This window comes from Balaenoptera borealis, assembly GCF_965194805.1.
Source record: "Balaenoptera borealis genome assembly, chromosome: 2".
Lineage (NCBI taxonomy): Eukaryota > Metazoa > Chordata > Mammalia > Artiodactyla > Balaenopteridae > Balaenoptera > Balaenoptera borealis.
Window position 1 is genome coordinate 10530230 of NC_138867.1, and position 13479 is coordinate 10543708.

General features: G+C 38.6%; 1 protein-coding gene across 1 annotated transcript in view; it reads right to left on the reverse strand.

The window, feature by feature from the left end:
• CTNND2 (catenin delta 2) overlaps nt 1-13479 on the reverse strand; it is a 942908-nt gene that overhangs the window by 594548 nt on the left and 334881 nt on the right. The window contains 1 exon segment of the mRNA XM_082382599.1: nt 5155-5267. Within this exon segment, the coding sequence (XP_082238725.1) occupies nt 5155-5267 (113 nt within the window).

Here is a 13479-nt window from a genome sequence, read left to right on the forward strand (position 1 = left end):
CTGGACTGCCGGGGAAGTCCCTGCATTTTGTCTTTTTAAACATATATTACTCCAATTGGAGTCTTGGGTATCTATATTATAAAAATGACAAGGCTAAAGATGATTGCTTTATTAGTTTTCCTTATTCTACAGTAAATAATGACTCCACTCTACATTCAAATACCTCTACTTCTTAGAATCAAAGCTATAGATTATTTCAATATGTGAATCCAAATGCATGTGTATATGCATGAAAAATAAAATTGGCTACAGACATTAAACTTTTGAATGGAATACAGATGCTCACAGAATAAAATTTATTTTCTCTAAAAAACTTTCATAATTCAGCTTGTTGCAATATATAATACCACCAATAGAAAAGCACTGTATTCATTTTCTATTACTGCATAACCAATTACCACAAACTGAGCAGCTTAGAAAACATATAATTTTTTTAGCTAACAGTTGTTTTGTAAATTTTGTAAGTTTCCTAAGTTTTTCAGGCGTGGCATGGCTGGATTCTCTGTTCAGGGTCTTACAAGGTTCTCATCAGAGTTTCTGCTGGGCTACTTTCCTTTCTGAAGGTTCTGGGGAATAACCTGCTTCCAAGTTCATTCAGGCTATGAGCGGAATTCAATTCCCTTTGGTCCTAAGCCTGAGGTCCCCTGCTCCTTGCCGGCTGTCAGTTGGGCACCACCCTCAGGATCTAGAAGCCACATGTGTTGCTAGCCACATTTTTAGCTCCATCTTTAAAGCCAGCAAAGGAGAATTTATCATGTGTCAAATCTCTCTAGCTTTGAATTTTTTGACATTGTCTTTGAGCTCCAGACCGACTATTGTCAAAATCGTCGTCACCATTATCATCATCACCAGTCTTCCAAGCGTCAGGTCTCCTTTAGGAAGAGTTCGTAAGATAGGTCCAACTATTATTTGAATTCAATTTCTCCCCCATTATGTTCCTGCTGCCCATGGGAATCAAGGGATATGAGTAGGCATCTAGCCTGGTACCCTTAAATTTTCAGCAGCACTTGAGAAAATCCCCAGTGTCCTTTGACTGAAGGTTAAAACATTCTGTGGCAAGGATCTTCTAGAAGGGTCAATAGAGTCCCAGACTCCAAACTTTGTTAAGTTCTAATAACTCCCAAGGAAGGGACATCTGGCCCCAATTTGAACAGATCAAGAAGACATTCAGAAGAATGTGAGTCCTGAGCTGGGTAACTGGATCCATAGGAAGAGGTGACCTGGCAAAAGAAGCAGGATATTCTAGATGGAAGGGATCACATGCCTATAACCATGTGAGGTGGGAAAGAATGGTGCATTTATGAAATTGCAGAAGCGGGAACAGGTCCCTCACAGACATGGTTCTGATGTATGTGTTTACGTAGATCAATTTCACACCACATGGAGGATGGATTTGGGCAGAATGCAGGCAAAGGGATGAATTAGAATGCTGTTCCAGGGGTCTATAGAGAGTATGACAAGGGCATGGGTACAGGCAGGTCCTCTGGGGCTTGCAAGAGCAACACAGGGCCCCATCTAGAAGAGGACCAGGTGTCTCATACGGCTGCCGGATCAAGACCTCCCTGACAGGTCTTAGCCTGAGGAATGAGTGAGAACCAAGTAGTTGCAACTGGCCAGAGGGTGGAAATGGGCTATTAGCAAGAAGGATTTGGTCATGACCCTAAATAAAGGGCCTCCTCTATATAAATAGCATTCCTGATTCAGATCTGGATGGTTCTGGGGAATTAGGGAGAAGGTAGGGAACCAAACTCTCTTGTTGTAGGAGGGAGAAGGATCCAAGAGCTTGGAAAGGTTTGGCCTGAAACCAGTGAGGAAAGCCAAGAGAGGAAGGCGATAAGGGACATAGTGGAACTACAGCTACAGTAAGAAGCAACAATAATTCTATTCTAGAAGACTGATAACACTTCAACAACCACTAATTGATCTGATTTCTGGAAGCTATGATATGAATTTGCTTAGAAAAGTCTGAGAAGAGTTTAAGAGATCACAGTGTTCTTATTTGCAGCTACTTGTACCCTAGATATGAGGATGCAGAAGTTGCTTTGCTGCAACAATAGCTATCTCCAGATTCTCCCCTCTCCAAATTCTCGGCATTCTCATTTATGATTTGATTGACTATTACAAAGTTGGCTGTTATAAATGCATACTAACAATATCTTTTCATTAAGTTTAAATTGTCAGTGTAACTACCAGGAAAGGTCTTAGGAAACGGAGCAATTTCCTAACGCCAATACAGGCAGAGGAAAACCAAACTATATTTACCAGTCATTTTTACCACTTATAGAAAAATCTGAAAAATATTTGATTTTGTTTCATTTCCTCTAAGAAACCCTCTTACTCCTCCCTAGTGTCCCTAAGAAGAGGAAACAAATCTAAATCATCACAGACTTCTTTACCTGTTCTCCTTTTTCAAAAATTGTTTACATTCTATTTTGTTTATTTTTAAACATCCCCTTTGATGTGCTAACTAGGTTAGTCTATCACCCTTAATAAAGACTTGAATTTCCAAAGGTGCATTTCTGAAGCTGAGCAAACAACTAGGTTGTGACAAACAAACAAACAAACAAACAAACAAAAAAAAAACAGTGGAAGCTCTGTATTGGATTTTCTCCAGTGAAATATCAGTAAATTTCTTGTATTATTCAAATGCAGATTCATACATTAGACATTTCCAAAATACAAAGTAGTCAAGCTTGATGAAGACATATTATATAGCTATATGGCAAGGGGAAATAATTAGGCAGGGTCATCTACACTCAGCACTATTATTTAATATATATTTAATACAGAATTATTGATTATGTGTCATGGGCTGTGAGCTGGGAATACAAGAGACAGTATAAATAATCACAAGTTGTCACGGGATACTTTTTCTGCCTACTTTGGCAGTTCACTGATGTGTTCTATTCATGAAACATTAGACCTAAGAAAAGATATCAACTCAATCAAATCAAATGTGGGAGGAGGAAAGTTTTTAAGAATTTAAAAGGTAATCTCATAGATGCAACATCTAAACGCAGCCAGTCCTAATGGGAACTAAACTGGTCTCTGACTTTCAGGAACCACAGAGTCTCTGTTGGACTACTCTATGTCACCACAGATTCTTCCACCAGCACCCAATCCTCATGGCCACCATCTCCTAGCACAAACCATTAGATGTCACAGATTTGGGGTCACTTAGTTCACATTCTCAAGAGCACAAGACTAATTTCTTGCAGGCCAGTTACTGGATGAATCACCCTTGGGTCAGATATCCATTTCTGATCCAATGAGAAGTTGGGAATTGAGATACAGGATGCAACATGGTCCCCCAGACCTGCTGCTACCAAGGGCTGGAGCGGGGTGAAACAAAATACAAGATGGAGAGTATGCAAAGTTATCACACAGAAAGATTAGGAATACAAATTGAAAAGGTAATCTGACCAATGGTGAAACAATGGGTTTCAAGGCAAATGATGTAGATGTCAACTCAACCAGTGTTTATGGACCTAAAAAAATCTGACAGACTTAGCTCCTCAGGCCATGTTCACCATTAAAAAAGAGCTCTTCAAATATGTACAACCACATGTACTAAACCAAATACACACTTATAAAGATTATTTTTCCCCATACTTTAGTCTCACTAACTTCAACCAGTCAACCTTCTGAAAACAATTTCAAGTGGACACAATTCACTTCTCCTTTTTCTTGCCCATCCTACTTTAGTTAATGTGGATGTTCAGATAAGCCTGTGATGAGTTTAAGAGATTACAATGTACCTATTTGTAGCTAGCATAACCTAGGTACTTGGGTGCCCAAGCAGATGGGCTTTAACATACCGCAATTAAGGCTTTACTATTGAAAATGATATTTCAAAGCAATTTAGTCTAACAAGAGGTGCAATGATTTCCATTTAAAGGTTATCACTGTTGGACAAAGCAAAGAACAATGTTAAAAGATTAATGGCAGGTAGCTCCAATAGGAAACATTCCAACTACAAATTAATCTTACAATGACAGAATATTTTAAGAGCAATGGATTCAAGCATGTTTTAGTTCTTTTGTGGCAGTAGTTGGTTAAGAGACCCTCAAACTCATGTTCCTGCCTCTTAGGCAGAGTGGCTATAGACGCCAAGACTAGGAATCCCTGCCCCATTTCCATCTATGAGAGGCCATGTGACTGGTTCTCACCAATGGACTGTCTTTGCAGTGATGCAATTGACAATGCAATTGACCATGAGGCCGTAGTGGATGGCAGGGCTCTCAAGAGAGAAGCCGGGTCCTTAATTACTGCATGGAAGGGAAGCAGCCCCCGACCAGCATCCACCACCTCTATCTGTTGCATGAATAAGAAACAAACCGCTATTGCGTTAAGTCGCTAGAATGTTGGAGTTTATTTGCCATAGCAACTGTTGTTTCCTTAACGAAGATACCTCCCTAAAAATGTAGCATGTCAAAACCACAATACAGAACAAGATGACAGGAAAGTACGATGCATTTTTGAAAAATAAAGTCATCTTAATGGAGCTTTATTTATGTTTCTTTCACACACACACTCACATGCTCACACACACACACTTCTACTTTTAAATATGAACATATGGTCCTTAGGCAGATAATTTATTTTGCGGTCAAGTGATTAAGTTTTGTTTTTAAATATTTCATAATCTCAAACCCACCCCTAATTGAATAAGCAATCCATTCTATCTATGGATTTGAATGCTTTCACACACAGGAATCGCATTGGTTGATGTTTGAGGAGCAATTTTACAATTTAGCATTGTATATTAGCGAATAATGCAAGTTACATCAAAACCTTCTCTCCTTCATTTCCAGAACCTGCAACTCTGGATCATTTAGAAAAAAGAACCAAGCTGAGAGACTGTGACATGGCATCTCCTCATTTCCAGTAAGCTGACTAAACGCAAAGCCTCCTTTTCGTGTAAAATGATGTGTAATTTGCATTCAGGGCCGGCGTTCATTTTGTGAAGAATTTCAAGTACAAATCAGATCGGACACCTTTTGAACATCTTAAATCGGGTCGGTTACAATTCCTTTCCAACATCTGACTGAATGTTCTAATTCCACTGCCAGGTTTGTAAGGAGAAGATAGACACCACAATTCCCTTTTACTGGCAACTCAAAGCCCAGCCCTGAGGAGCCGTGCACTCAGTACCTGACGCTGCTCATGCTGCCCGTCTCGGATCCAAGCTTGCATCGCTCCAGTTGGCTGGCGACGATCTGGCGTTCTGCCTCTAGCTCTCGGGTCAGCCTTTCAAACTGTAATTCCTGAAAGAAAACCATCAAAAAGATGAATGCTATCAGCTATACGGAAACTGGAAATCAGGCCAGAAAGACGGTACGGTCAAAGGGGAAATTAGGATTTCTCAAGACGTTAAATTTGAGAAGCACAGGTTGCTGATGTGGTCTCGAAGAAGGATGAGGATTTCAGACAGACTTGAATTCATATCACAGTCCTGGGACCCATCAGCCGCAGGGCCCTGAATAAGTTATACAGTCTTTCTAAGGATCAGTTTCATCATCTGTAAAATGGGTTTACAATACTTACTTCATTAGGTTGAGGTGAAGATTAAATGAGACACTGACCATGAAAAATAAGCCTGTGCTATGTGTGGCAAATGTTCAGTACCCAACAGATATTAATACTCCTGTAACCAAAAGTGAAACAATAAATAGACAATTTATTTTTTATATGATTTGGAGTACTGTGTTTAGTCCCTACTGGCCATCTAGGTGCTTCTATATACTAATTGCATCTTCATATTACTTACATATTGCAGATTGAAGAAAACAATGCTTTAAACCTACACTTTTCATTCTTTATATTCCAGCAGAACGACAAGGACACTGATTCTAATTACAAAGGTCTAATACACGGCGAATTACAAAGTGAATAACCTTTGCGATATTTGATACATCACCTTAAAAAACAGCCAGCTGAACCAAGGAAGAATGTTTCTAAAAAACTGCCTGACACCCGCTGTTAAAAGATTAACTTTAATGAAAAATGATTCAGTCAGTACGGCAAGGATTTTAGCTGTTCCAGCTACAGGACTTTCATACCATATTGTAATCTTTATGTTTTATTTTTCCACACACTTAAGTTTTTAATAAACATAATTATAGTAAATTATGTATTTTAACTAAAAAATTCAGAAAAAGTTTTCATAATATCACAATTAACTTCTTTTAAAAAATAAATTATTTGCACAGTTGTGTTTTGGGGATGGGAAAACTTCTAAGAATGCTGAAAAATACTGAAAGAGGGTAGGGGTTAACTTGGGAGAACTAAAACACCCAGCATTACAGGGATTTGTCCTCCCAGAAAAGATGAGTTTATTTTATTTGCTACCCTGGGATGCTCTAGGGTGAGACCTATAAAAAGTAGGATCTGGTGTGTCCTCTACATATGTTAAAAATACCCTTGCTCTTTTCCACAAGAGCAGATTTTTTTGTTGTTGTTTTGTGTTTGGTTTTTTTGTTTTTGTTTTTGATTTTGGTTAGGTGATGGTTTCTTTTTTTTTTCTTTTTATTCTTTCAGTGCTTTACAATTTTCAAAAGTTTCACACATGATTTCATGTACTCCCATAATAACTCCCTTTTTTAAATCCCCTTTTAGGGGGAAGCCTTTTCCCTCTTCCCTCTCTCCACTGTTAACCACTAGTTTGTTCTCTATAAGAGCAGATTTTTTTTTATGTTGACATTATTTCAGGGATCTAAGTAAGAACACTTGAGAAGTGAGAGCTCAGCTTTTCCATTTATGGTGTTAAAACCAAGGAAGCATATTGTTGAAGCTCAAATGTTTCTTCTTATATATTTTGAAGGACAGCAAAGATGATTTGTAAGGAATGATACCAAGACCTCTCCTGGCTGCATTTTGTGTATCTAACCTCTCCTTCTTCTCCCTGCAAGTTCTACTGCGTTTGGGGGGCAGTTCCTTAAAAATATGCAAGTTCTAGAAGGTTCTCATTTCCAATCTTTATAAAACACAGGCATATCTCAGAGATACTGCACATTAGGTTCCAGACCACCACAATAAAGTCATTACCACAAAGAAGCAAACTGCATGAATTTTTTTGGTTTTCTAGTGCATAACAGAAGTTACGTTTATACTATACTGTAGTTTACTAAGTGTGCAATAACATTATGTCTAAAAAACACATTCATACCTTGATTAAAAACACTGTATTGCTAAAAATGCTGACCATCATCTGTGCTTTCAGCGAGTCATAATCTTTTGGCAATAGTTAATATCAAAGATCACTGATCACAGGTCACCACAACAAATATAATAATAATGAAAAAGATTGAACTTGTGTGAGAATTACCAAAATATGACACAGAGACATGAAGCGAGCAAATGCTGTTGGAAAAAATGGCACTGATCAAATTGCTCAATGCAGGGTTGCCCCAAACCCTCAATTTGTAAAAAATGCAGTATCTGGGACTTCCCTCGTGGTGCAGTGGTGAAGAATCTGCCTGCCAATGCAGGGGACATGGGTTTGAGCCCTGGTCCGGGAAGATCCCACATGCCGCGGAACAACTAAGCCCGTCCGCCACAACTACTGAGCCTGTGCTCCAGAGCCCGTGAGCCATAACTACTGAGCTTGCGTGCCACAACTGCTGAAGCCCACGTGCCTAGAGCCCGTGCTCCGCAACAAGAGAAGCCACTGAAGTGAGAAGCCTGCGCACCGCAACGAAGAGTAGCCCCCACTCGCCGCAACAAGAGAAAGCCCATGTGCAGCAATGAAGACCCAACGCAGCCAAAAAAAATTAATTATTTTTTTAAAAATGCAATATCTGTGAAGTGCAATAAAATGAGGTATGTCTGTATATTTTATGTTAAATATGTCTGTATAACAGGAAACCAACTCATACCTTTGAATTGATAACACCTTAAAAACATTAACACAAAGATTATACAGAGCTCCTCATAGGTAAACAGAAATTCATTATTGGTATTATCTAAAGGACTTTAATTTGCTGCATGTTTGCATATGTTACAAGCAGTCCAATACGGCAAGAAAATCTGAGTCAGGATTTACAAACCTTTTTGGGCTTCTGCTAGGACAGACACTACCTTTGGATGTGCTTGCTGAAGGCTGTGGCCTCACTAAATGTTTTCTTCACATCAGTTTTATGGGAGGGGGGTGTGTTAGGAGACATTTCTTTCATGCAATCTGCCTTCCAAACCTATAGTCACAATACTCAGTGCTCTTCATCTGTGTACATCTATTTAATTCCATCTGGCATCATTTTCTTTCTGTCTGAAAGGCTTCTTTTAATATTTCTTGTAATGTGGCTCCTTCAGTGATGAATTCTTTCAGATTTATATGCCTAGTAAAGTTCTCATTTTTGAAAGACATTTTTGCTCCACTGTTCTCTCTTGCATTTACTGTTTCTAACAAAACAAAACTATGATATTCCTTGTCTTCATGTCTTTGAATATATTGTGTCTTTTTTCTCTGCCTCCATTTAAGATTTTCTCTTTATCATCAGTGCTGAACAACTTGATTTTAAAGTTCTCTGGGTGTAGTTTTCTTCAGGTTACTTATGCTTGGGGTTCATTGGGCTTCTTGGATCTGTGACTTTATAGTTTTCATCAAATCTGGAAATTTTTCAGCCATTAATTCTTCAAAAAAAATTTTTTCTTTCCCACTATCTTCTCTCCGTTGGTGACTACAATTAAGTGTACATTAGGCCACTTGGAATTGTCTCACAGGTCATGGATTCCTTTTTCCACTTTTAAAAGTCTTATTTTCTTCCGTTGTGTTTCATTTTGTTTAATTCCTACTGGTGTCTTCAAGTTAACCAGTCTTTTCTTCTGCAGTGTCTAATCTACCATCAGTTCCATGGAGTGTATTTTTAATCTCAAACACTGTTGAATCAAACATGTCTAGAAGTTTCACTTGGATCTTTTTTTTTAAATCTTCCATGTCTCTATTTAACTTTCTAAACATATGGAATATACATATTAAAAACTGTTTCACTGTCCTGATTTGCTAATTCTAGCATCTGCATCAGGTTCCCAGCTGGTTTCCCAGCTTGGCTGGAGGGTGTAAGCACATATTCTGGGTCCTGGTGTGAGCACCAGGTACTAGTTCCTCCCATCCTTTCAGGGAGTTCTTTCCCTGCCCCCTGGTGGTTTCCTTACATACATGTGCTGCTCAGTTCTCTGCTGAACAGTCCAAGGGAACCCTCTGTAGATCTCAAGGGTTCTCTTTCTGAGCAGCAATCACTTTTCTTCTATTTTGTCCTGCAAATTCCAGCCACCTTTACCTCTCTGGACCCTCAGTACTTTCTCCCCAACTCAGGGAGTCCTCTGGGCTCTGCCTGGGTCCCCCTTCCATTTCTCCACCGTTGTGGGGAAACTCTCTCAAGGCAGTAAGCTGGGGCAATTGTAGGGCTCACCTCATTTGCTTTGTGTATCTGAAGAATCTTTTTTTTCAGTTTTTTTTTTTTTAATTGAAGTATAGTTGATTTACAATGTTGTATTAGCTTCAGGTGTACAGCAAAGTGACTCAGTTATATATATATGTATATAATCTATATATATAACATATATATATATATATATATAGGTTTTTGTAACATATGCACAATGCATTTTTTTAAATTAATTAATTAATTTATTTATTTTTGGCTGTGTTGGGTCTTCGTTTCTGTGCGAGGGCTATCTCCAGTTGCAGGGAGCGGCGACCACTCTTCATGGCGGTGCGCGGGCCTCTCACTGTCGCGGCCTCTCCCGTTGTGGAGCACGGGCTCCAGACGCACAGGCTCAGTAGTTGTGGCACACGGGCTTAGTTGCTCCGTGGCATGTGGGATCTTCCCAGACCAGGGCTCGAACCCGTGTCCCCTGCATTGGCAGGCAGATTCTCAACCACTGTGCCACCAGGGAACCCCCCACACAATGCATTTTTGAGAAATAAAAGTTGTCTTACAGAGCTTTATGTTTCTTTCACACACACACTCATAATCACACACATTGCTATATATAAAATAGATAACCAACAAGGACCTACTGTATAGCACAGGGAACTATAGTCAATATTTTTTAATAACCTAAAAGGAAAAAGAATCTGAAAATATATATATACATAAGTCAACTATACTTCAATAAAAATTTTTAAAAAAAATCACTGTCCTTCATTGCCTAAAGTGCAGTGTTTTGAAAACTGGTGTTTTTTGTTGTTGTTGTTGTTTCAGGTGGGAAGGTATTACTTCTGGGTCACTGTAACTTTCTTAGCTGAAAGCTGAAAGATTAAGAATTAACTATTTTTCCCCCATGCTTGATTTGTAAATGCTTATTTTCCACTGTAGTTAAAAATTCATACTAAATGTACTACTAAACAGCTAAGTACTGAAGTTTTTACCCATTTAATTTTGTTCACTATTTCAGTATTAAAAATAGAAGCTCCTTTTGGGTTACTTGTATCTTTAGTTTGCATGATGACTTTTTAATTGAATTGGAATTTTCTTTATTAAGGAAACTGAATCAATGCTTTGCCTTTTAAAATGTCCATTCCATAAATGTTTACTTTGTCATTGCATATGTGAAACAAGCAAGTAATTAAGTGAATTTTCCCTCTGTGTTTCTCTAAGGAGTACACAGCAAATGTCAAGGTCTTCCAGGAGCAAGGAGGTTTCTCTTCTGCACCTAAAATCCTATATTTTATTAATAAAATAACACAAAACATAATAATAAAATTGGAGGCAAAAATATTTATTGAGCACTTACTACTGAGTGCATAATTACTAGGAGAGCAAATAAGGAGGAAACTTTTCCTGCTGAGTTGCCACTGTATCTGGTATCTAGGACAGTCCTGGCACATAGTAGGTGCTCAAAAAATATCTATTAAATAAATGTACCTATACTAAGTGCTTTACATGCATTGCCTTATATAAACATCATAAACCTGTTATTTCTTAGGTTCTGTTTTTTTCCTTACTTTACAAAAATGTTAAGGTAATGGGATGAAAGGATTAGCCTTGGCCAGGAAAGAAATTCTTCCTTCAAAAGTAGGAAAGAGAATGAGATCAAAGATGATGTTTTAGGATATCTGGACATAGAGAAGGGAAATGTTGAATGAATGAATTAATATTGAATGAATTAAATATTCCCAATACTGCCAATTATTTTGTTTCAGAGACCACAGCAGTCCATTACTGTAGAGACATGTGATGTCAGTGTAAACTATGAAGTTCATTAACATTCATATTTACTCATTATTTAAATAGTTTTTATTTGTATGACCTCTAGAGATTGGGTTCCAAAATGCCTTACTGCATTGTCACTTATTTTACAGCCATTTTCTACCTTACCCCAACCCAAGGGCCTAAGACTCATAGGAAGGGCTGTTTTGGCCACAGCACATGGTTGGGGATGGGAACTGCCAGGACCTAAGCTGGTCCTAGTATGGTTTTACGCTTGGGATTGAAAACTGACCTTAGAATTGGGAACTAGCAGAGCTGCAACTGAGGTTCTCAAACTTGGATCACTCCTGTGGCGTAAAGGCTTCTGTGGTATCCTCCAGGGCATCATTACAACAGTGAATGAGCTTCTATGCCACTGGGAGATACTTAGGCTGTGATGTGGGTGGGAAGATGACCTTCCCCAGTTCTAACTCAGTTTGATATCTGGAGGGAGAACAGACCTCTCAGGACTGAATAATTCTTGGGTATCTTAGAGACTTTAAGATGAGAGAACATTCAAGAGAGGGATGTTGCTAATAAGACCTGGTGGGTACCCAAGAAATTAACGGGAAAAATAAACGTAAATATATTTAGTGAACTTTATAATACTGGTTGTAAGTGAGTATGTGCTATTAAATTAATTCAGTGAAGGTGAAACTATAAAGAGAGATGAGAAGAAGAGTGAAGAAAGATCTTTGCAGGTTATCTGGATTTGGAGGGATAAGGAACAAGAGAAGTCAGCAAAATAAGTACAAGAATAGCCATAAGGCACAAGACCACTAATATGGCTTCTCCTGGGCAGTTTCCGAGGAGAAGTGGTGATATAAATCATGCTATATAAAAAAATGATATGACACCAAAAACACAGGAAACAAAAGCAAAAATAGACAAGTAGGACTACATCAAACTAAAAAGCTTCCTTTTCTATCAGCAAAGGAAATAGCCAACAGAGTGAAAAGGCCAACTATGGAATGGAAGAAAATATTTAAAGGGGTTAATTTCTAAAATAGATAAGGAATTCATACAACTCAATAGTAAAAAAACAAAACAAAAACAAACCAATTAAAAAATGCCTTAAGTACCTGAATAGACATTTCTCCAAAGAAGATTCAATGCAGATGGTCAACAGGTATATAAAAAAGGCACTCAACATCACTAATCATCAAGGAAATACAAATCAAAACCACAATATGATATCATCTAATAACTGTTAGGATGGCTATATCAAAAGAGCAAAGGATAACAAGTATTATCGAGGATGTGGAGAAACTGTACACTGTTGATGGAAATGTAAAATGGTGCAGGCACTGTGTAAAACAGTATGGAGGTTTCTTAAAAAATTAGAAACAGGGGCTTCCCTGGTGGCGCAGTGGTTAAGAATCTGCCTGCCAATGCAGGGGACATGGGTTCGAGCCCTGGTCCGGGAAGATCCCACTTGCCACGGAGCAACTAAGCCTGTGCACCACAACTACTGAGCCTGCGCTCTAGAGCCCGCGAGCCACAACTACTGAGGCGCGCGCGCCTAGAGCCCATGCTCCACAACAAGAGAAGATACTGCCATGAGAAGCCCATGCACCGCAACAAAGAGTACCCCCTGCTCGCCACAACTAGAGAAAGCCCACGCGCAGCAACGAAGACCCGATGCAGCAATAAATTAATTAATTAATTAATTAAAAAAAAAATTAGGAACAGAACTACCATATGATCTGGCAATCCCACTCCTGGGTATATATATCCAAAAGAAGTGAAATCAGGATCTAAAGGAGATACCTGCACCTCCATGTTCACTGCAGCATTATTCACAGCAGCCAAGATATGTAAACAACTTAAATGCCCAACAGACAAACAGATAAGGAAAATGCAGTATATACACATAATGCAACATTATTCAGCCTTTGAAAAGAAGAAAATTGTACTATTTGCGACAACATGGATGGACCTGGAAGACATGCTAAGTGAAATAAGTCAGTTACAGAAAGACAAAAATTTTATGACTCCACTTACATAGGTATCTAAAATAGTCCAACTTACAACAGAAGCAGAAAATAGAATGGTGGTTGCCAGGGGCTAGGGAGTGGGGTGAATGGGGAGTTGTTGTTCAAGGGTATAAAGTTTCAGTTACACAAGATGAATAAGTCTTGAGATCTCCTATATTTAACAACAGTGTTAAAATTGTTAACTTAAAATTTTGTTAAGAGAGTATATCTCATTTTTAGTCTTTCTATAGCACCCCCCTCAAAAAAAAGGAAAGGGACACAAGGAAACTTTTGGAGGTGGTGGGTATGTT